This window comes from Hoplias malabaricus, chromosome 3 (assembly GCF_029633855.1).
Source record: "Hoplias malabaricus isolate fHopMal1 chromosome 3, fHopMal1.hap1, whole genome shotgun sequence".
NCBI classification, from domain to species: domain Eukaryota; kingdom Metazoa; phylum Chordata; class Actinopteri; order Characiformes; family Erythrinidae; genus Hoplias; species Hoplias malabaricus.
The window spans coordinates 44,220,073-44,243,653 of record NC_089802.1 but is presented as its reverse complement, the minus strand read 5'-3'; the positions used below and the strand labels follow the sequence as shown (position 1 = coordinate 44,243,653).

Here is a 23,581-nt window from a genome sequence, read left to right as displayed (position 1 = left end):
TCTGACCAGTGTTTTGAGATTATTTGTGTTTTTTATTCCTGTTTGCATGGTTTGTGTATGAATATTTGTTTCTATGGTGTGTTGTATGTAGAGGTAGAGACGAAGGACAGATGAGGTGTTTACAGGAGCCCATCTGGCCAAGGGCTGGGGTCCATCAACAAATTCTCGGGCACCTTCCACAGAGGTTCCTTTTACATGCGTTTTTGAAAATGGGGGATGGAGAATAGTGTTTCCTCCACTCTAAGATGAAATATTAAAGACACTTTAAAATGCATCCATTTATACATAGATCGTAGATATTATATTATTATATTATATTTTAAAAATGTCCTAACTTTCAGTGCAGTGTTCAGGAACATCCTATTGAAGGTCTACTTTGCTGCAGGTTTAGTTTCAACCTGAATCTGAAATGCAACCCTTACACTTATCTTACGTCTGATCCAGACAATATAGGACACCCAAACGAGTTCAGCTGGAGCAGGTGGCACACTGGTTGAATCTAGACTCTGTAGGAAAGTAGATCCTAGGTTTTAAGGCTAGTACTAGGCTTTAAGCTTTGGCTGCTTATGTTTAGCTGATGGCTAGATGAAGCTAATGTTATAGAGTATATTTTCCTTGTGAAAATAATCACCAAGTACTATAACAGGACCACGGTTGGTTCTTTGTACTTTAAAATGATCCTTATACTTTAAAATTAGTTGTTGAAGGTAACATTTCCTGGCTGAGTAGGTATTTCAGGTGTTCTTAGCCATATATGCTAGCACTGGCACATTTATGACCCCCTGTTACAATCAGAAATGAAATGAACAACTACACCCTTGGCCTAATGGGTATCAAAGCCTCTGACATTCGGTCACCAGCGGTCAAAATGCTGCACTCTGAAGTGACTTGTGACCCAAAACAACACAGGTGGACGTAGCCTAATGAAACGTTTGGATGCATTCTACACTTACCTGTTGTATTTTGATATTCATAGATCCACGTGAAGTAGATTAGCAGGATACTCGGTGTGGTGCGAATGGGTCTTAGGTGTCTTTTTGGCTTTGTATATTTAATGCGCTAGCTTTCAGTACTCTCGTCCTTTGTTGTATTGTGAGAATGCTTTAGTACACTCCGAACAGTGGTCTTAGACTGGTTCACGTTTTTCTTTTCTCAGTTGATTTTCCAAGGTTATGTGCAATATTGATTCTGATATTCTCTTTGGGGGGAGGGGTACAAGTTCCATACCTTTTGTATGTATGTGCGAAGGTGTTTATATTTATGTTCATTTACCTCTGTGTCTGCTTTGAGCATGGTCCTGTCTGGGCCGTGACGTTCATCGGCGCTCTTTGTGTGCTAGAGGAGTGTACATCACATCTGTTCTATGGTGGCTGAGATAGAAATGCACTTTATAGAGTTAACATTCTTTTCGGCGGCGGCTTTGGCCGTTTTCTGAGCATGCTGGATCGTTTCAGCTTTCCTCTAGAGGCAAGAGTGTGTACTGCAGTCATATGGAGGCAGTGTCGTTCCAGGTTTCACCATGAGGTTGCATTTGCGGGACAGATTATGTTCTCTGCAGTAACATACTACCTGATCATAATGGTTTTTAATCCTTCTATACAATATTATGGTGTTCTTATTTTTCACTCAGCATGGATCACTATATTTTTGTTGTCGTTTCCATTCTCCAATCGGAAGAACAGAGTATAAGACCTAGATGTGAAAAATGACGGTGTTACATTCTTGTCCCAGACACTGAACCAATATAGTGATTCCCTCCCCTTGCTTCAACTGCCCCATTACCCCAAACCCCTTCAAATCTCACACTCAGCCCCCTCCCAACTAACCCTACCCCAGTCTCTCCTCCAAGCACTGTATTAAAATGTGATTGCAGTATAAATCTGAATATTTGATCAAAGACTATGAACAAGCGCTTCCACTTCTGGGCTTGGCTCTGTTAAAACTGGCAGTGGGCTGATGATGCAGCTCCCTTCATCTTCTCTCCCTCACGCTTTTGTGTTCAGTACAAGATCTAAAAAATTATTTTGAGAGGAACCTTGCTAAAATGTAGTTGAATGCATTATTCCATTAGTCATTCAGAGATGAATAAAGTAAATACCTTAATAGCCTGCCGTACATTTCTCAACTTAGAGTATAAAAACATCTTAAGGGCTCCAGATAGCAATCTGTCCTGGGTTTGTGAAGTGTAATTGGGTACAAACACAGCCAAACACGTCTCTTCTTTGCTATAGGGGCACTGGCCAAATCCCTTAGTGCTCCAACCTTTGGTCTATGTAGTAATTTAATATTATTACACTAAGTTACTAAGGTTTCAGGTGTTTTTGCAAGGTCCAGCCAGAACAGTTCTAACAGAGCCAGGGCCCAGGTTTTGTTGTCTAATTCAACGCATGCACATTATCCTGAACAAGTTGATATAACTCAATATATATATTTAAATGTTTTGTGGTTCTCAGTATTACGTTCACTCTCAGTATTTATTTTTGATTCTTTTAAAAGCCTATGTGTTCTTTTTACAAGCAGTGTGGTGTAACTTATTGTGTACAAATGCTTTATTTGGGTACATCTGTAGGCTAGCTAGGTTGAATGAGTGTATTGGTTACAGGAATCTATTTTTATTATAGTTAGTTTAGCCAAAAGATTTTACTTTTAATATTATTACAGAGTTAATTTATCAAAATCTACAGAGGAACCAATTACCAAAGTATATTTAAGTTGACTTGGAAATATATTTTGTGTTTTATAGTTTTATTGGATTAAAAAGAAGCTTGAGGGTCCAAAGAAGTCACACCATTTCCAGATATCTACTTATGCCTTAAACCAAAACACCAATTGGCAGCTATACTTTCCTAAGCCCCAACGCACATGTAGACTGATAGGCGATGGTGGATATTTCAGCTTGAAAATGTAGACATTTTAGTGAGTGAAGTGCAGTGTGCCTGCTTAATTTATCGGAAGGCATTGAAATCTGTTGATTGGAAGACTTCAAATGATCTGGATTAGGGTCAGTCATTAACTAAATCTCAAAGACAACATTTTAAGTCAAGTCCTGGCATTGGTGAATGTAAGCACTGGTCAAAAAATAAAACCTCATTAACATTAGGCCAATATTAACCAGGTAGTTAAATGTAGCACAAACGTAATATAAACTTTGTCTTGGGTTCTGTATAAAAATCCTAACAGATGGTGTTTAAACAGGTTAGCTAGGCCCAAGTCTTCAGACTAGATCACCGAACCAGTTAAGCTTTGTAAGTGCTAGGACAGTGATAGTGTGTTTTTTTTTTTTAATCAGGACACATAACCGAATAGTCTGGGTCCTTCAAGCTTGTTTTTGATTCATGAGACGAGCAGAACATTTTGTATGAATGTTTGAAAGAGAATGGATGTAGACTTTAAAAAAAAAGGAAAAAAAAAAAAAAGATTTTGAAATCTTTATCACAAGTAGATGTTTTATTATTTTCCTCAGTATAGACCAATTATCACAAATTGTTCCACTGTGTTATTCATTTGTGCGTGCGCGAATGTGTGTGTGTACGCATGAGTGCAGACGTATGTATGCACAAAAAAAAAAATACTAATAAAAAATAAAACTAAACGCATTGGGGACCATGGGCTAGGGTGGGTGTGGGTTCTGTACATACAGATATGGTTAGTGTTGAGGTGTTTATTTTTTGTGTCAGTGTAACTTCAATATTTTAAAAGAGATAAATAAGTATTATCTATTGTGTTTCATGGTTAAAAAAGGAAAAAAAAGAAAATGTAGTTTTACATTTCAAATGCTTTATCTCTATGGCTTCTGGCAATTTCCCATTCCATTTTATAGATTCGTCAGCACAAAATGCAATAAACTAATACCATTTTATTACTGATTTGCACAAAGTCTTCTTTTCACACCAAACATTGTCACAAAGTTTGTTTATTCAATCACAACTGCTTATGTACAAATGACAAGTTTATATAAAAAGAACATAAGGGAAATATTCAAGCTGATTTAAACCAGATTCTGAGGGTCATGCTTTGTCAAAGACCTACAGCCATAACATCTCTTTTGACAAAAATAATCAATTTCACACTTTCTTTCTACAGCTGAAAGAAATGCCACATTTTCAAGTAAGAAATAAAACATAAAATATAAACAATTCTATGGAGGGAAGAAAAATTCTACAAGAACTAATTCTCTAAAGAGAATCAAAGATGGTGTGCAGATGAATTTTAATAATGGCGAGGATAGTGCGAGACCGGTGGCCCCTGGCCCATATTTTGACTCACACCTTGGCCCATCCCCTGTCCTGGTCTAGGCGCCGCTGCTGGTGCAGTGCTTGACTTTACTAAATGGTTAAGAGCAGGGCCGCTCTGGATGAGCGTGTCGAGAGCTTTCTGTACGCTGGGGTTGTCGAAGTTGATGCCTGCCCCCACGCTGCCAGCTGGTCTCTGTACACCCTGTGGTGCTGGTATTCTGTTAACCGGAGGCCTAATGGTGGGCCGGGGACTCAGCATGCTCGGGGACTGGCCAGAAGCCAGCGTGGACATACCTGAACTAGACTGTGTAGAGGACAGCCCTGTGCTCTGGCTCAGGCCAGAAGTGTAGCCCTGGGGTGGAGGACCTGAAGCTGGACTGGAAGACACAGCACTGCCTGAGCCACTGTTGAAGAGACTGAGGATTTTGGCCTGGAGTTCCTGCTGCTGGCTTGTAGAGGACGTGGAGGAAGGTGGCAGGTGGGAAGTGTGTATGGGGTGCGTGGAGAGGGAGGAATGTGTCTGGTGGGAGGCAGGTGCAAGAGCTTGTGTGGGCTGAGAGACCTCCCGAGTAGCTGGTAGAGCAGATGTAAGCGAAGCTAAAAAAAAAAAAAAAAAAAAAGGGACATTTCAGTTGGTGCATTTTTTTAAGCGTAAAAAGAAAATGAAAAATGTAATAATAAAAATGTTAAAAAATAAACAGTGCAAAACTTTAAAAAATAATGCAGCACTCAGAATGTATTGCTGTACTACATAAAACTGTAACATCTTAAATAAAAGCCATTCTGATCTTTTGCATGTTACATGTTTTCACCTCAGAACAAATGTTAAATGCTTAGTCACAACAGATTTACTGCACCTTGTTCCTTTTAGCTAGAAGAATGTGAAAGGACAGTTCTACTCCATTTATTCTATACAAGTAGATTCTAAAGTCAGCTTAATTTATTTTTCATGTTCATTTTCTGTTATGCTTTGTAAGTACTTTAACTGTGCTCTGTATCGAGCCTCTTTCTCAGTGTTGAACACCTCCTCTGGTGTGGGTTAGGCTTCAGAGCTGCAGCAGAAGTATTTCTAAATGCTTTGTTCTTAAGACTAAACAAAACATGATTATAACTATAAAAACCATCTATTTTAAGTACTGCATGTCCAAATGTACTATTTTAGGCTATAATTTGCATGTTTACATATCCTGGCCCATCAATAATGCCTTTGTAATTTAGCTATGTGAGGTATAACAAACACACAAACTGTTTAAACTAATTATTTAAAATAATTGCTTTTCAAGTTTACTCAGAGATACTAAAATTAAATCTGGTCCCAAACAAAACCTTTAACATAGTTGTATACCAACAATATATTTTATTAGACTATATTGTGTAAATCATCCAAATCTCAAATATTTTGGATAAACTTACCAAGATGAGTGTCTGTATTTCCCACCAGACGATCACGTTTGTCCTGCAAGTAGTTAATAAGCCTTGATAACTCATCAGGAGTCAGGAACCTTAAAGAAGAAAAAAGGAATCCCAACTTATATTAAAATATGGACTGCAAAGATATACATCCCAACTAAAGTCTTGAAACAGCAGATTTTCAAACAAGCCCTAACAGTACATGCAAAGAACCAAATTAAACAAATGAGATATTACATAAACTAAATATTAAACTTGCACATTTATTTACTAAAGAAAATGTTCTGGTATTCCAGATCTGTGAGCAGCAATTAATGACATTTAAACTTTTCTGTAAGAGTTGATCTGTCCTGCACATGGGTTTGGAAGAATTAATCCCACCCCTCCCTACAGAACAGCTTCAGGTCTTTCATTCCAGAACATTAATGTCATTCTATGGAAGAAAGATGTGCATTTAGGGTCGTTCTCTTGATGTATTAACCCGAATTGTCTTGAGATTCAGTATAATGACATGAGATGAATGAGATTCAGTTGCCCTGACCTAAAGAGCCCTTATAATCTTATTCTTGCTGATGAATATCTATAAAAAAATGTATACTATAGTATTTTTCTCTCATTTGTTTACTTGGGTCTAATTTTAGTTTTTGCAAACCCTTGGTTGCAGGCAAAAAATGAAATCAATTCATTTCAACAGGCACATAAAAACAAAATGAGCATTGTACATGAAGGCCCCCCTTGTGCAAGTTTACTTTATGCTGCACCTCAGATTGTCTAGTTAACCCAGCTGCTGCTCTATATTTAAAGGTAAATCCCATTTCTTGTTTTTACTCCTACATCAACATCAATTATAAAGTGATTTAGTAAATGTAGTAAACACTCAGTGTTGACTGGTTTGCGATATAAATAGACTAAATATGGGTCACTTAAAGGTCTAAACAGCCCTGTGGAGGTAGTGTTAATGTAAGAATAGAAAATAATTCAAAAGGGTTCCCTTTTCAAGTGTCCAACTTACAATCATAACCAAGTTTTCCTTGCATTAAATAAATAAAATTTTGAGCATACCTGCCCTCTGCAAGTAGTGTAATCACAGTTAGTAATGATACTGGGTGGCCCCCTCTCTCATGTTCCCTCATCAACACGTCATCAGCCATCTTGGCAGCTTTTCTGGCAATCTCATCCCGCTCCTTGGCACGGTTCTCAACTTTAAAGGAGTCAAAATTATGAGCCACAAGGACCATGGCATCCTGCATGGGCATATTTCTGTGTTCTGGGACAAAAAAAACAAAAACAAAGAAGGCTTCAGATCATATTACATAGATTGTTAAAACCCTGAAAGTAATTGAAAAAAAGATTTTCTTCACTCCCAATCTAATCTCTAGCAAACATGGCTTTAAATTTGCAGCTAGCTAAGACCATTATCTTAATGAAATCGCCAATGTCTTAATGACTTCCAGGTAAGTGATTATCTATTATATGTCATCAAGCTTCTTGTACCCTGTGGTGTGCCAAAGAGGATGTTCACAGTGCAGGAGCGATGCACTTCATGCTGCTGGGTGATGATAATGGCGAAGGGTGTCTGAGCTCTGCTCACGTCCTCCAGAGCCTGGGTCAGGGAGACCTCAGTGTTAAGGAAGATCAGATCAACTACCATGCCCAGATCTCGCACTTTCCGCCCCACTGTTTCTGCATACTCCCTACGAAGAATCAAAACGCTTAGAACACACATCAATTACAACCAAAGTAACATTGGTCAGAACTTTTAATGCAGTAATAAAAACAGGAATACATAGTGACACATTAACCAACTCACTTCTGCTGCTTGTTAACCACAATAACAGAGCAGTCCACAGGTCTCTCAGCATCATAACGTCTCTGGAGTTCCTCATAGTACTGACGATAGAGCTCATTTCTCCTACGCTCCTCAGGCCGCACCCGTTCCTCTAAACAATATCCAATATATTGGGCACAGACAATCAGCAAGGCCTCAAATCAATCAATTTAATTTGGAGTCTAAAAGGCACAGGTGGAGTGATTTTGAGAAGACTTACCCTCTGGTTCTCTCCTTCCATTCCATGGTTCTCTAAAGCGGTCCACATATGGTTCCTCTTTCTTATTGTATGGGTCATACTCGCCACGGAAATACCCACGTTCATAGCTGCCATCATCTCTGTGTAAAAAATGTAACTTGTTTTGCATTTCAATCCAATACAAGCTCCTATTACATACTATATTATCAGTGAAGTCAGCGGTCATCTACCTGTAAGGAGCATCTCGTGGATCTTTCTCTCTCCCCTCAGAGCTCCTGTAGTGGTCATCTTCATGATCTCGAGGTGGCCCTCTATTGTGATCCCTTAGGTCTCTGCTGTCACGGTGGTCGCGGGAGTCTCTGCCATGCATTGGTGAACGAGAGCGGGGCCTTGGCTCCCTGTCCCCATACCCAGCTGGCCTGCATTAGCAAAAGAAAAAGTCAACATATGCCAACATTTTAGCCAAAAACAGCAGTTCTGCTCTGTAAAAAAGTACGATATCTGCCCTTGTGCATATTACACACCAGGCAGAAGACAATCGTTTTATTTTATTTAACCTGGAAGATTTTAATTGGTGTTCATGTTTTTTTTAGTATGAGACATACATACATACTACAGATGGGACTGAATGTCAAAATCAAATGCTCCCATAAATGAAACTTTTAGATGAAGAGCACAAAATTTCTTCACAAGTTTTCCCCGAGTTGATGGCGAGGGAAAATCTTCCAGAAAAGTCTCCAAAACCAGCCGCGAAGCAGAAATAGACACGCGAAAGCAGAAAATTTTACGCTAACAGGTCCGAAATGATGTCAAAATAAACATGAAACGGCCACATTTCCCTTATGAAAAAAAAAGGTACTTTCCCTTTTCTGCAGTTTGAAAAGCAACCAAAATAGGCTTTCCAGATGAGAAGTTTATAATTCAAAACAATATTAATTTTGAATTTAGGAGCATGATCCTTTACTGTGCACGCAACGTGAAGACAGGAGTCCATAGAATGCAAATACTGACGTTCTTCTTCTAAAGATGTTGCCGTTGATGAGACGTGAAGACAGATGTTCCAAAAAAAGGAGTAAATTATATTTCAGACAAAAGCCAACCGTAACGCAGTTAGGCCCAACATCGCAAAATATTCTGTTCATGCGCCTTCACCCTCAGCTATTTTTTGCATAAGCAAACGAGTAAAGTAATCGAGTCCATTGCCCCCATTCCGCTTTCAGTGTTGTATTACGCTTTTTAACTATTAAAGAGCGTTTGTGAAATACTGTTTGAACTGAATGAGTAACACACTGTTGAGAGACAAAGACACAAAGGGAAATAGACTCAAATCGCCCTTTCAACTTTATTTCAGCAAGTTCTGAAAACTGCTATAGAACGAACAAGAAGATCCACAAGACACATTCTGAAGACCTGTGAATTAATTACTATGTTTCTCTTTCCTGCTAGCATATTTTCTTGCCATTTCCAAACACTGGGAAAGAGTTAAACAAACAAAACACAAGTTTACCGGTGATGCTTCACTGTACCATTTGTACCCACTTTCCCAGCGTTCCTTTACCTGCGTGGGGGACTTGACCTGGCTTTCTGTCGTCTCTCCGCTGCCATATTTACCTCTGTAAACAGATCAACCCAAAGGTTTATATGTATTACTGAGAAAAGACTAGATTTAAAAGGGCTTCACACTAAGAGTCAGTACATAAATTTGCTGATGCCCCAAGTATGTATTTCAAAATTATGATTAAAAATCACTGAAGGTAAAGTGTTTACCTCAATAAGTATAAACAAAAAAATAAATAAATAAAGACACAGAACAATACAGAAATTTAGCAAAAGCATTCAGTTTGACATTAGTTTAAAATAAAATATTACAACCATAAAAACCTGAAATCTTATTAAATGAGCCTCTGAAACTAAAAACTATATATGCGAAATGTTCTTAAACACCTCTTTAGCCTATTATGACAAAGTAAATAGTCTCTATTTAAAATAAAGCGGTCACTATAGAATTTATTCTGTTTATTAGACTACATTTTTCCATTTAAACATATGCTAATGCTAAAAACTGTTTGTTTGGGTGCTCCCATATTTGGAAGGTGGGAAATGTAGCATCATTTAGCAAAAAACTCGGGATTTTAAAAGGCTAGCTTTAGAGCTGAAATTGATCGAATTTTAATTAAAAAAAATAAAATTAGTTGGTTGCTTCTTTTTTTCCCTGCACTCTCTTGCAAAAAAAAAAAAAATAAATCTGACTTACACTTGATAAAAATCAAGTGGAATGTGAACAATAATTTATTCCCTGAAAGCTGTTTGATCAATTCTTCTGTGAAAAGTTTATTTTTGAATCCAAGACACGTGTACAGTCATTAAGTAAACAGGTTTCAGGAAGCAGTTCAGGTTGCAATCAGCAATTCATGTAGAATCCATTTAATGTTGATATACTAATCCTAATGTGAACATTTTAACAGCCTGTACTAAGTTACTATAAATTTGGACTTAGAAAAATATTTTAAGTTGTTTCAAGGAAATAAAAAAGTCATTTTCTAAATTGACAACATAAAATGTGGTAAACAATTTGCTTACGCACAACTTAAGCCTTACCTAGTTTATAACTTCTATAAAATCGACCATTGTGTCCCGCCTTAGCTGCCTCAGCGTCTTCCACCCGTTCAAACTGCACAAATCCGTACCCACGAAACAGGGACAAGGCTGAAAAAAGGAAAAGTTTCATGGACGAAAACGTGATAATTTATGGTGGATTGCTACGCCGTTCCTCATTTATACAAACTCCTGACCTGACCTGAGGTGACCCATGTTTTAAGAGGCTTCAATGTGAATCAAATTCAAGCAGCAAAAGCCATTCTTCACTTAGCTAAAGAAGAAAGGAGGACATTGTCTACTAACCCTGTATTTTCCCATATGGCCTGAACAGGTCCTCCATATCCTTCTTCGACATATGTGCAGTGGGCAAATTGCCGACAAAAATCCTTCTCTCCAGGTCACGAGGGTCATTGCTGTTGGTGCCGTAAGTTGGAGGGGTACCACTTCGGCTTCTTCTGTGCGACATGACGCTATGTGCTTCAGATCCTAGCGCCCGCTGGCTCAAGATGCACTTGCAGTCGGTATTGTATACACAAGTGTATACAAAACTTTAGATTTTCTTTCTTTTAACAAAATATTTTTCCCCCAGGTCCTGAAAATGTCAGGGCATCAACATAGAGGAAGAAAAGAGAAATTCCATGATAAAATGTCTAGGAAAGAAGTACACGGAAATAGCAACATTTGGGGAGAAATGCAATACTACTGAAAGACTGATGAGAATCAAAATACTAAAAGACAAAATTAAATTTCACTAGATGGGTTGACAGCATCCAACCTAAAAGGGAAAGATACTTAATAAACACACTGATAGTTCCAAAAGTTTTTTGTGACTTGAGTCCCATTTTACACCAGAAAGGCCTTCTTAAAAGGCAGCGGAGTGGAAACAACCAGTTGTCTTCTGAAAATATTAGACGGTAAAAGTTCACATTGAGAGTCAGATGCTTCTTGTGAAATCATGGCATTCGTTTCCAATTTTATCACCGATTACAAGACTTAAGTAAAAATAACGCAGAGACAAACTAAGACCATGGCATGTGACCGGAGAATAATAAAACTGGCCTCACCCAAAATGGTATCCAAGAAAGCATAAATGGTGAAAGGGGAAATTTTAAAATGCTCCCCAAATGTTGTGCCGATGGGGACAACAGCAGTAACCAAAGAAATATGAAGCCGATACAGACTGATGAAGATTTTATCCCATGATGATCCAATAACAGGTGGTTTTCTTTGAAAAGAAGTTTCATTGCCATAAATATAATAAATAAATACCAAAATGTTACAAGGCCTTGGTTGATCATTTATTTCCATGCTGATCATGCTGCTTTTTAAATCGTAACCTTCATCTGAGGGGCCAGATCCCCTCAATAAAAATCCCTATTGGAAAACTGACAGATTTTGTACTGAATTTAATGAGAAGCATTTATTAATCAAAATTCTCATTATATTTACATCATTCTGAAATATGCTTGTTAACATGTGCATAGGAAGTTTATACGTGTTGATCATTGACAACAGAATAAAATATTTAATATTCAAATGTTTAATAATGACCATATAAACGAACATGTTTATCTAATATTGGTGTGTCATAAAAGGCTCATCAGTTACAGATCAAGAACATCCCTTTTAAAGCAACACTATGTAAAAACTGGTATTATTGATCTTGGACTCTCACTACAGTTGCAGAGTGTAAATCAATTTTACAGCACTGACATGAAATCAGGTCATCACCCCAGGTCATCACTGGATTTAAAAGAAGCCTGTCAACTGAAAAGGTAAAGTAACTGAGGCTGCAGCTTTGTTTATTACACTAAAATAATAAAATAAATAAACAATGACAGTTATACAGATTGTACTGGTTGTTAGCATTTAAACGTTGAGCATGGTGAATGTGGGTAACCAAAAAAAAAAAAAAAGTCAGTATCAAGACATGATATTGGCAATATATTGCACGTAACTGACAATGGACAGTGTTATTACAAGCCAACTGAGAGTAGATTACAGGCTTACAAAACATTTCTGGCATGCAATTAACAAAGGCTGACCAAACTGGTTGGTATGAGATTGTTTGCAACAAGCACATCTTGATAAAAACTGCGAGAGGATCATAAAACCTAGAACAGTTTAAACTGCAACGGTTCATATGAATATTACAGGGATGTACAGTCTGCAGTCAGAAAAGCCACTTTGTTACGACATAGTTTTTTTTTTTGTTTTGTTTAATACTGTCACTCTCTGGCTTAAACACAAATGTCTCGCTACACCCTATATAGTGCACAGTGCATGTCACAGTTTCTGCATTCTGGAAGTGTGTTGTACTTGCTTATAAAACTATTTATATTCAGCTATAAGCTTCTGGTCCCACTGTTAAATTTGTGCACTGCCTGGTTGTAATATTTTTAATTTTATCAACTGGTAGGTACACTATATTGGAAGTATAGCATTATTCAGGACACAGACCCTCATGTCATCTTCCTCACTTCCTCTCTAGTTAGTGAGTGTAATGCGTGCCGTGACGCATTATGCAGTTTTCATGAATGGTTCCTGTCCGATTCCAAATTTTAGGCTATATTTGTTTGCTACCTTGCCAAGCCCAGATTAGCAAGCATCACAATTACTTTGAAGCTGTGCAAAGGTAAAAAAAAATGCTACATAGTGTTGCTTTAAGTAGAGCATAACATTCTCACACATTAAAAAAAAAAAAAACACAAACAAAAAAAATAATTAATAATAAGTGTGTGTGTGTGTATATATATATATATATATATATATATATATATATATATATATATATATACACACACACACACACTTATTATTAATTATTTTTTTGTTTGTGTTTTTTTTTTAATGTGTGAGAATGTTATGCTCTACTTAAAGCAACACTATGTAGCATATATATATATATATATATATATATACATACATAAAAAAAAACTTTAATTTCTTGATACATGACAAAAAAAAAAAAAATCATAAATCAGTCAGAAATAAAATTACACCAAATCAAAGGGAGACAGGTGTCATTATTCAAACAGTCAGTAGCTGTATGTTGAAGAGATGACACTTTCGTTGTGAATTAGGCCACTGTTGTAGTGTGTATTTAAAAGACCCCATATGATGGAAAGGTATATCAATATTATTTTGACATTTTCAACATGAATCTGTTGTACATTTGGGGGGCTATAAACCTATTTTAAAATGTTGCTTTTGTGCTGTTTAGAAAAAAAAATCTCACATTAAGATATTTCTGTCTATTCTGCCTACGGCAGTTTGCTGCAATTGAAAGAAATGAAAAGTTATTGAGAGCGGACCTGTAAACAGGAGTTGTTGATTTCATTTAGTAAGAGATGGCAAGTTGGTAACATTTTTTTTTAATTATGATGCCACACTAAAATGTATGCTGTGTGCAGCTTCCAAGTTATTATGGTAAAATACAGTTAATACTTGAAAGTGTCACCCATGCTGAGAGGATATCACTGCATCAGTCAAACAGTAGCAAATGACAACTCAGACTGGGTGATGTCAGGGCACAAGACCTGCAGTGTAAATGCAGCGTATAGAAATATGTTTCTTTTGTCATGTCCACAGATGTAGTGGCCCATCTCTGCAAAGTTGTGATTACAAGAGTTTTTGGCATATAAATCCAGACACACATGAAAAGTTGTTCTTAAAACAAGATTTTGAATACAAACAAGAGAAAGAAGAGATAGGAAATAAAACTATTGTATTATCATAACTGAGATAAGCTTAAGGTAAATAATAATAATAATAATGCTTTTGAGCTTCTCGGGAACACTGAATGGCTGCACGATTCATCATAAAGAGAGCAAAATTAGTCCTGATAAACAGGATTCAGTGCAGTGCTATGTAGTGGGTGATCTTCAGTTTAAAGGGAACCCTGACTGTTAAGATCTGTTTGCTCTACACCAGTGTGACTCTCCGGTACTAAAGAAATATGATTGTTCTGTTTATGGTCGGTATTTTGTAAAGAAAAATATTCCTTAAATGTTTCAAGCAATGTCAAACTGAATTTTTTGAGTTCAATTAGGCTATATTTTTAACTTGCTCCTCAGTGAATGAAACAGAGAGGGAAAACATGCAAGACCAGATTTCTTTGTACAGCATATCGTATCCACAAGTACAATGCACTTTATATAAATAACGAAACTAATGACAAAGAAATAAAGACAACGTTGGTAACTGTAAAAAAGTTAAATAAATCAAAAATAAAAAGGTTTACACAAAGTAAACCGTCTTGTGTATTAATGAATCTTTGGGAAACAAGACTAACATTTAATCTCCAAGAAAATCATTCAGATCCTGAATAACCAATGAACAATACAAAATTTTATTTGCGCCAGTTGCAGCCAAAAGTAAGGAGGACAATTACCACGTAATTGTAAACGAAGTATTTGATAATGAAAAGAGTACTATGTTTGCACTGTACAGCGTTTATAATAGTATTTGAGCATCCTGTATGTCATGTTAACCCTAGTGTTTTTTAATGGATCTCTCTTGTTCCCTTTCAACTGAAGTGTACTCCAATCGTCGGCCATTTTGTACTAACCGTAAAAAAAAAAAACTTTGCTGCAGGCGCGATGCTACAATACCGAGTATTTCTCAGCGAATGGGAATATAGCAAGAGCGTTAATCGCAACTGTACAGTCTACCCAGTAAAGACAGAAATAAAAACACAAACATGCATTAATGCAGCCCGTTAAATGCTCAAACAAACACCAGAGCAGGACACTGAACCGCAGAGAGACTCCATGTTGTTGAGGCGAGCAAAAATATCGTTGATGGCGGATACAAACGGAGCAAAGCCTTTCTCTCAATTAAACGGTGGTATTATTATATTGAATAGAGTAAAACTATTTTAAGATCCACGACTCTGTATTAAGAAGAAGGTATCTTCTCTTCCAACGTCTTGTGAGCATTTTCCGGTCCACCTTAAACAGTAAAGCAGTCAATCTGGAGCATAAGCCGTCATAGTGCAAATATTGGCGGATTTAAGGTGGAATTGAGAATCTCAATGAGACTTTGGAAGCCTTAAATAGTGTTAACTACCTAACAGCTTAAATAATGCATAGAGGTAAAAGGTCCCTTCATCATGGGCCTTTTTTATTAGTTCACTTTGTACTTGCTGAGCAATAAAACGTTACATACCTTTACCATATGGAGGTTTTATTTATCCTTGCCCGGACGACGGTTTCAACGATACGAATATCTCGCTCCGTTTGTCTGGTCTGTTCCAAAATGGAGCCCTAAGCCCCGCTGTCTTTCCCTATGTCTACGCGATGGTGACGTCATTAGTATGCAGGGCAAAAGACCGAGTAATGTTGCCTTCAAGTTCTCAGAAATTCCTACTTACGGATTCTGAGCTTGCATTTATGGCATAAAAATGCATCCCTGGGTATTCTGGATGGCTGAATGTTCTGAATTTGTGTGCTTGCTACAACCAGTGCACTTGTGTGCGTGTGTGTTTTCACTTCCATTTGATGGGTTAAATGAGGAACAAAAAAAGTTATATGTTGAAAACGTCTGTAAAGGCTCTATTTAAGTGACATGTTGTCTAATCTCAGCCGTTGACAGGTGCAATTGTAACGAGATATTCAATGTTATTCATTTCAGCTATAAATGAATTAATGTTGTGTCTGATTGTGATATGGCACACACCTATCACTTTCGGTTCATTGAATGAACGTTCTTTAAAGAACTGAATCGAACCGTTCAGTGAACCGAATCTATGTTCATTAGGACAACAACGGCAAGTAGCCAGCATTTGTTTGAAATGTATTCCCTTGTTTTAATGTATTAATGGGATGATGAATTTATTGCATTTTTGCGTAGATATTTCGTGTGTATCATTTGTTCTGTAATATAAATGTATATTTTATTAAAAAATATGGAACAACCCAGACTTCAAAATAAAAGTTCAAACGTAGCTATCTTAATTCGCTTTATAAAAAACGGAACTTGTGCGTTGCATATATTCACATTTCTAAAATTATTAATTTTATTATTTTTGTTTCAACATGGCCTTGTAGAGAACGCAAGTTTAACTTAAGTTCAACTATTTTTAATAGTTTAATTTTTTCTCAGCAGCGTGATCTAATCACGGGTTGAGAGTCACATGAGCTGATGGCTGTATTTATATAGCTAGGACTTTACTTCCCTCTGCCTTTAACAGCTGTAATGGTAAGAGCAACATAACGTTATAACGTCGTATTTCTCTGCCTGTTACTGTAGTTTTCAGATGGCGGAAACCACAAAACGTATCTTAATTGTGAGCATTTAAAACGAGAGCGTGATAAGTTGGCTTCCCCGTTGCACATTAAACGGAACCGCAGTTACTCCAACTTTATACTCCCAATTTCCGTGAGATTCATGGGGTTAAACGGTGATATTTCTTAGCAGGTTATGTCTTTGCTTTCTTTCAGATGGACCTGATGTTGGTGTGTCTGTTGTTGGGAGCTGTGGGAGTTTTCGGAGCCCCAGATGCGGATGAAGTAAAGTTCCTCCCCGGACTTACCAAACAGCCCAGTTTCAGACATTATTCCGGCTACTTTAATGTAGCAGGGAATAAACACCTCCATTATTGGTGGGTTTATTACACAGTTCATCTGCCAACATGAAGTTAATAAGGACTTTAACCCAAATCAGCATTTTCTACAGTCAGAGCCTGAATGTGATCCTAAAAATATACAAACCTTTTATCTCTGACATATCAGGGGTTTAATAAGCAGCCAGTACCATGGCTGAAATATAATTTAATTGCATTATTAAACAGTGGATTGGTTACCTCTACTCATTTGCATGGGCTGCGTTTGATTGTTGTAGTGTTGGTCCCATCGTTGATCTCGCTGCTACAGCTTATAGCCTTGTAAAAAAACAACTTTCTTTAGAAGTTTTATGAAGGTGTAAAGGCTAGTAGTTTTGTCCGTTATTGTAGTTGTAAAAGCACTCTTGTAAACTTGCACAGGTTTGTGGAGTCACAGAAAGACCCTGCAAACAGTCCAGTTGTCCTGTGGCTGAATGGGGGACCAGGATGCAGCTCTTTAGATGGATTTCTGACTGAACATGGCCCATTCTTGGTGAGGAACTGCATTTTGTCTGTCTTATTTGCTTTCACTTCCAGCACATTTGTCACATGACTCTTGACAAAATCTGTTAATCCTTGGCAATATACTTCCTTGAATATAGTCAGGTTTTTTTTTTTCAGTCAGTAAACCATTTGGGTAAAACTAAATTTATTAGGTCAGAGATTTTCAAGTCAAGTGGATTTTTTATGACAGTAGATGGGGGAGTTACTTGCAAAGGTTTAATTAACTACCAGTGACTATAAAATCTGGAGCAGCAGGTAGTGTCACAGTCACACAGGTCGTGGGTTCGATTCCCGCTCCAGGTGACTATCTGTGAGGAGTTGGTGTGTTCTCCCGGTGTCCGCCTGGGTTTCCTCCGGGTGCTCCGGTTTCCTCCTACAGTCCACAAAAAACACGTTGGTAGGTGGATTGGCGACTCAAAAGTGTCCATAGGTGCGAGTGAATGTGTGTGTGTTGCCTGTGAAGGACTGGCGCCCCCTCCAGGGTGTATTCCGCCCTTGCGCCCAATGATTCCAGGTAGGCTCTGAACTGGATAAGGGTTACAGATAATGAATGAATGATTGTAAAATCTATGTCTAGAAGATTTTTGACCCTGATTTGAAGCATTACCTCTCAAATATTATTTCAGATTAAGATGCATGTTTTTAGTGTTTGGAGGCTAAATAACTTTCCATCCTTCTTTACAGATTCAAGATGATGGCACTTCCCTCACTTACAATGCTTATTCTTGGAATAGGGTGAGCAGTTTTATCAGTATCTGCATGTTTATGTATGCAACACTGAGAAGGAAGCATTAGCCTTGGAAGTCATTTTGGCAGTTATTTTTGTCCTGAACTAATGTCCTGACTTAACCTTATTGTCTAAACTCTGGCTTTCACAATCATGAAACAGATGTATTGCTGTAAACACAAAAAAATATTTTTGTTGAATGCACGGATAACAATGCAAGTAGGTAGTTGGCTGTTGATGTTTAGTAGCTATAAACAGCTGATGGAACCTGTTCATGCTCATAATTTACTCAATGTTGCCCTAGTTATATAGCATTTTTTTAGACCATAGCATGTATCACCTAATGTGACTTGAGGTTTATTTTTTAAATGCAGATGACCTAATGTAATTGCACTCGATTCACATTGTTTGTTGTAATGTAAACATAATTGTCGGGGGAGGGGTGAGCGCAAGTTTAATTTGCTTTTAATCAGACCAGTATAAATCCCAAACTGACAAATATTTCTAGATTGCCAATGTGTTATACCTGGAGTCTCCAGCAGGTGTCGGGTTTTCCTATTCTGATGACAAGAAATATGCAACCAATGATTCAGAGGTGAGTCCACACTGAGTGTAATTTTATTTGGTTGTTTTGAAGTGTCAACCCTTTTCTAACCCTTCACTATTTGTATTTTTAGGTGTCTATGAACAACTACTTGGCACTGAAGGAATTCTTCCGTGTCTTCCCAGAGTACAGTAAGAATGAGTTTTTCCTCACTGGTGAGAGCTATGGAGGTATTTACATCCCAACTCTGGCTGAGAGAGTAATGGAGGACAGTAGCATCAACCTGCAGGTGCTTATCTGTTGGGTTTAATGGGTGTAAAAGCATGAACAGCACACGTTTTGATCTAAATTTTAGAAATGCTGTGTACAGTATGTGTGAATGTTTTTAATCCATGTTTGTGTGTATCATTTAGGGTATAGCTGTTGGAAATGGCTTGGCCAGCTATGAGCTCAATGACAATTCTCTGGTCTATTTTGCATTTTACCACGGATTGGTTGGAGCAAGGTGTTTTACATTTACATTTCTTTGTGTTATCTATATTATATTTAAAGGTACACCAAATCATAACTGTTTTATTCAAACAAATGTTGAATCGTGTATCATTCAGGTAATGGATATTCTATGAATGTTAAATTCAAGTTTGGCTGATCAGATGTTTAATAAATAGTTATTCCTTGACCAAGAGTCACTACAAATAGATGAATTGGTTATGTTTTAACATGTATTTTCAATGTCATAGCATCTTGTTCAAAAATCCTTTGTGAATAAATCCTCAGGTTTTGTTGTCCACTTAATATTTGCCTACAAGAAATTTCATAGTTAAAGTAAAGAAAATTATATTTCGACCTGTAATTCTCAAGCTGTCTGGATGACAACTAATCTGGACATGGTTAGCCAGAAAAAGCGAACACTATCTAAATGCAGGTGTGTTATTGTGTAAATGCATTTCTAGAAAGGAAAAAATATGTAGCTCACATGTTGTGACTTGGTGGTCCTTACAAAGAAATGATTTAATTTCAGAGAGAAGGCACTAACGTTGCTTATCTTTCAGTTTGTGGACAGATCTGCAACACTATTGCTGCAAAGATGGAGACTGTAACTTCTACAATAGTCCTGATCCAAACTGCTCAGTCAGTGTATGTGTGTCTCTGCCTCTTCTCTGGAAATGTTGTTAGTGTAACTTTCATGCCTTGCACTGCCTTATATGATTGTACATTTGTCTTTTGTTATAGGTGAGTCAGGTGCAGAGTATTGTCTACAACTCTGGACTGAATATTTACAACCTGTACGCTCCCTGTGCAGGAGGAGTAGGGACAAGGTCAGAATCTTGATCAAGTTCATGAAATGGACATATGGTCCATCTGGTGCAGTGTTATATCTCACTCTTTGACATATTGACATCACTTAATCTTTCTGACATATTAAAGTTGAGAATATCAGAGATTCTGTCCCACATAGTTGTTTTGAGTATCTACTCATGATTTTAATATTACCCTAATGTGCACAAAAAACAAGGTTGGACTTGGGGAAAGGTGATAATTTTCAATACACGTTGATTTCTAGGAAATTTTATGTACCACCAACACTCCATTAAAGGGCAACATTGTAAATATATGCATCAAAGCAAGTTGTTTTTGTGTAATTAAGATCTTTTTAATAAGCAGCGGGACTTCTTCTAATTTTGGTTTGATTAATTATTATTTTTTAGAATGATAATAGCAAATAACTAACATACAATGTGCAGGTCTGACTCTTTTTAAGGATGTTTTCATTGTTAGGGCCTTCAACCTTTCTATTCTTTATTCTGTAACAAGTTATGTGATGGATGGTGTCAAATATGGAGATGAAATGGGCTTAAATTAAAGGTACTAACTGTTTGGAATTTTGTTTTCTGTGTTTAGTGTTGAAAATGGCCGTTTTGTGATCCGTGACCTGGGCAACAACTTCATTCACCACAAATGGGCTGCATCACAGAACCTGGTAATGTGTCGTTAATTTATTTTCAAGACTGTACCTTGACATCCACTCATTAAGGTCAACTTTACTAAACCTTTTTTTAAACCTATGGTAGCCCCATGTTTGGGATCTGCTAACTAGTGCATGCATTTGACCAAGAGTGAAGTTTGTAAGCTTGAGTCTTGTAAATGACTCACTCCTCTGATCAAATCCACCCAGCAGTATTGGTATTTGTTTTTCAGGAACTACGGGCTCTGTCACACTATAAAGCAATGAAGCTTGACCCTCCATGCACCAACTCCACCCCATCTGCAATGTACCTGAATGACCCCTATGTCAAGGGTGCTATTCACATCTCTCCTAATGCGCTTGCCTGGGAGATCTGTAGGTGTGTTAAAGTTTAATTATTAGTCTTTGTTTGTTTTGTAGCTTAGGAGCAATCATTAATTATTGTTCTGAATGTGTTCAGTGCGGAGGTCAATCTTAACTATAACCGTATCTACATGGATGTGAAGAAGCAATACCTGAAGCTGCTTGGTGCAATGGTGAGTGAAAGGAGAAAAAAAACAAACAAACAAAAACAGACAACACATTAACTGCTTAAAATGCACTCCCAACTCTTTCTAGTTAAAGCTCCAGCCAGGAACTGTGTAAACCATACTATACAAGTAGTGTCCAGTGCCAGCTTGAATTTTACTGTCCTGGACAAAGGTGTGTTTTTTTTTTTTTTTTTTTTTTTTTGTTTTTTTTAAATATAGGGACTGGATAGCTCGTAGCAATGAATCCAGTAACACATACAGCGCCCCCCACAGAACACACCAAGTTACACGAGCCAAATGCCTTCTCCAGATCCACAAAGCACATGTGGGTCGGTGGTGTAAACTCCCATGCACCTTCCAGTACCTCTGCATAGACTTTACCAGGGAGGCTGAGGCATGGGATCCACTTGTAGTTGGAACACATCCTTCGGTCTCCCTTTTTTAAAAAGAGGAACAACCATACAATTGTGTCAAAAGCAATATCTAACTTGATTAGTCCAAAGCGCTCTTTCCTAGACCCAAAATTAATCTTCCTTGTTTAATCAGAAATACCGTGTGCTGGTGTACAATGGAGATGTGGACATGGCTTGCAATTTCCTTGGAGACGAGTGGTTTGTTGAATCTCTACAGCAAAAGGTGAGTTTCTGATCCAGCACTATTTTTTCTATACTGTACTGTATCTTCATGGAAAACCTTTCAATGATGCCACTGAGTATGATTCTGTGGCAGGTTGAAGTGAAGCGCAGGCCTTGGCTTTATTTCAACGGCGAGAATCAGCAGGTGGGCGGCTTTGTGAAGGAGTTCACCAACCTGGCCTTCCTCACTGTCAAGGTAAGAGCGGTCTGAAAGTAGTCACTTGAACACATGCAGAATACCCACCTGGTTATTAATGTAGAGAAGTGGTGCTAGGCTTTCAGAAGGGGTCCAAAAAGAGCCCTTGTTGCAATTAATGCTTGTAAAGCAGGAGCAAGACCCTTCTTTTGAGCCAATGGTGTGTACCTTGTTTCTTTCCTCATAAAAATCTCCAGTTTTCTCTGGACATCTTTGTGGTAAGGAGCACGTTAACGGGGCTATAGGGATATCTCATTCTGCCATTTGACTGGGCCACAACAAGGGATAATGCAGACTTTTTCCAAAAATCCAGGGGTCCAGACTTTAGTAAATGTGTGCGATCATACTTTTTCTTACATGAATTGCTTTCTTACTCATAAAAGGCAAGGGAGAACTATTTGGAGCCTCAGATATATTAGTATACTAAAGCTAATCGTTACAGAATTAGATACAGATAAAGCCTTGTTGGTTTGCCTTTTTCGGTATAGTTTGTTAAAATAATTTCACATACTCTGGACCTGGGTAACCACTAGAATAACTTGCTCTTGACTTTGTGAGCAATAAAGCTTTGTCACATCTTTGGCTAGGCTTCCTTGCTGTTTCTCAAATACTTGTGGCCCTTAACAGGTCAACCAAGACCTTGACTACGTGTGCACATCTAATCTGCAATGGTTCTACTCTCTAGACATCCATCTTTGTTTAGAGATTAGTGTATTCTGTTTGGTTGCTTGTGACTAAATTTCCATCCATTTCCTGATCTATGATTATAAACTTTTTGTATTGTTCTCCAGGGTTCTGGTCACATGGTCCCCACCGATAAGCCCATAGCAGCCTACGAAATGTTCAGCCGCTTCCTCACCAAGCAGCCCTACTAATGCTCGTCTTGGAAAGTTTACATTGCTGTGTGGTCAAGATTTGCACTGTGAAAAGCTCTCCAGGCTGAGTAGCACATCTTTATCTGTGTCTAGTATTATCGAAACGGATTAATTCTCTGCTGTAGTTGTGTGTTGGCCCTCTTTTGAGTCTAAATCTAAATATTTGACTTGCAGTTAAAAGAATTGGCTGGCAGTATTTGAACGTATGAAACAGCTGAACAGTAGACTTCCAAGAAATTGAGGCTCCATAATGTTAACAGCAGATGCTCATGATGTGATTTGCACCGAACTATAAGGCTTTGATCCAGCAAATAATAATGACCAAAAGCTGCTAAATGTTTTGACCACTTTTTTTTTTTTTTTTTTTTTTTCTCTTTTCTTTTTAAATCTTTCTAAATTGTTTGCATGCAGTTTGTCTAAATGTGATTGTACTTGTCTTTTGCAGCATTAACTAGTAGCTGCCGTTTTTAATTGTACAAAATTCATGAGGGAATATGGAATATTTCACTGACATTCTTCAAGATCAGAATTCTTGACCAATATGATCAAGTTGCAGCACTGAGGTTGTTTTCCTCAATTGAATTGTTTTGCTCAGGGTAAAATATTTAGTCAGCAGGTGTACAATGGAGGAATCTGTGTGCCTTTTACAATTTTTTTTTTTTTTTTTTTATAATTTTCCTTCAGTTTTTCTATTAATATTAAAAAAACAAATTCTCACCATGTCCATGTG

General features: G+C 37.5%; 2 protein-coding genes across 4 annotated transcripts; one reads left to right on the top strand and one right to left on the bottom strand.

Annotated features, from left to right (window-relative positions):
* Positions 1-3,895: 3,895 nt before the first annotated feature.
* ncoa5 (nuclear receptor coactivator 5) lies at positions 3,896-15,566 on the bottom strand. Of its 3 annotated transcripts, XM_066665858.1 has the most exons (11): positions 15,440-15,566; positions 10,574-10,862; positions 10,271-10,378; positions 9,231-9,285; positions 7,903-8,091; positions 7,694-7,812; positions 7,456-7,585; positions 7,140-7,339; positions 6,708-6,912; positions 5,649-5,737; positions 3,896-4,832 (listed from the first exon to the last, which is right to left on the bottom strand). In XM_066665858.1, the coding sequence occupies exons 2-11, from the start codon at positions 10,734-10,736 to the stop codon at positions 4,210-4,212; spliced, it is 1,881 nt and encodes a 626-aa protein (XP_066521955.1). In that variant the 5' UTR covers positions 10,737-10,862; positions 15,440-15,566; the 3' UTR covers positions 3,896-4,209. The 3 variants fall into 3 exon arrangements, with proteins under 3 accessions (XP_066521955.1, XP_066521956.1, XP_066521957.1); XM_066665859.1 differs by lacking the exon at positions 10,271-10,378; XM_066665860.1 differs by lacking the exons at positions 9,231-9,285; positions 10,271-10,378; positions 10,574-10,862 and having other exon boundaries at positions 15,440-15,559.
* Positions 15,567-16,396: 830 nt separating this feature from the next.
* Positions 16,397-23,521, top strand: ctsa (cathepsin A). Its single transcript, XM_066664364.1, has 15 exons — positions 16,397-16,471; positions 16,714-16,874; positions 17,256-17,367; positions 18,063-18,113; positions 18,614-18,700; positions 18,783-18,938; positions 19,063-19,154; positions 19,702-19,786; positions 19,883-19,968; positions 20,552-20,630; positions 20,849-20,994; positions 21,076-21,151; positions 21,692-21,781; positions 21,875-21,976; positions 22,768-23,521. The coding sequence occupies exons 1-15, from the start codon at positions 16,469-16,471 to the stop codon at positions 22,849-22,851; spliced, it is 1,410 nt and encodes a 469-aa protein (XP_066520461.1). The 5' UTR covers positions 16,397-16,468; the 3' UTR covers positions 22,852-23,521.
* The last annotated feature ends 60 nt before the right edge of the window (positions 23,522-23,581 follow it).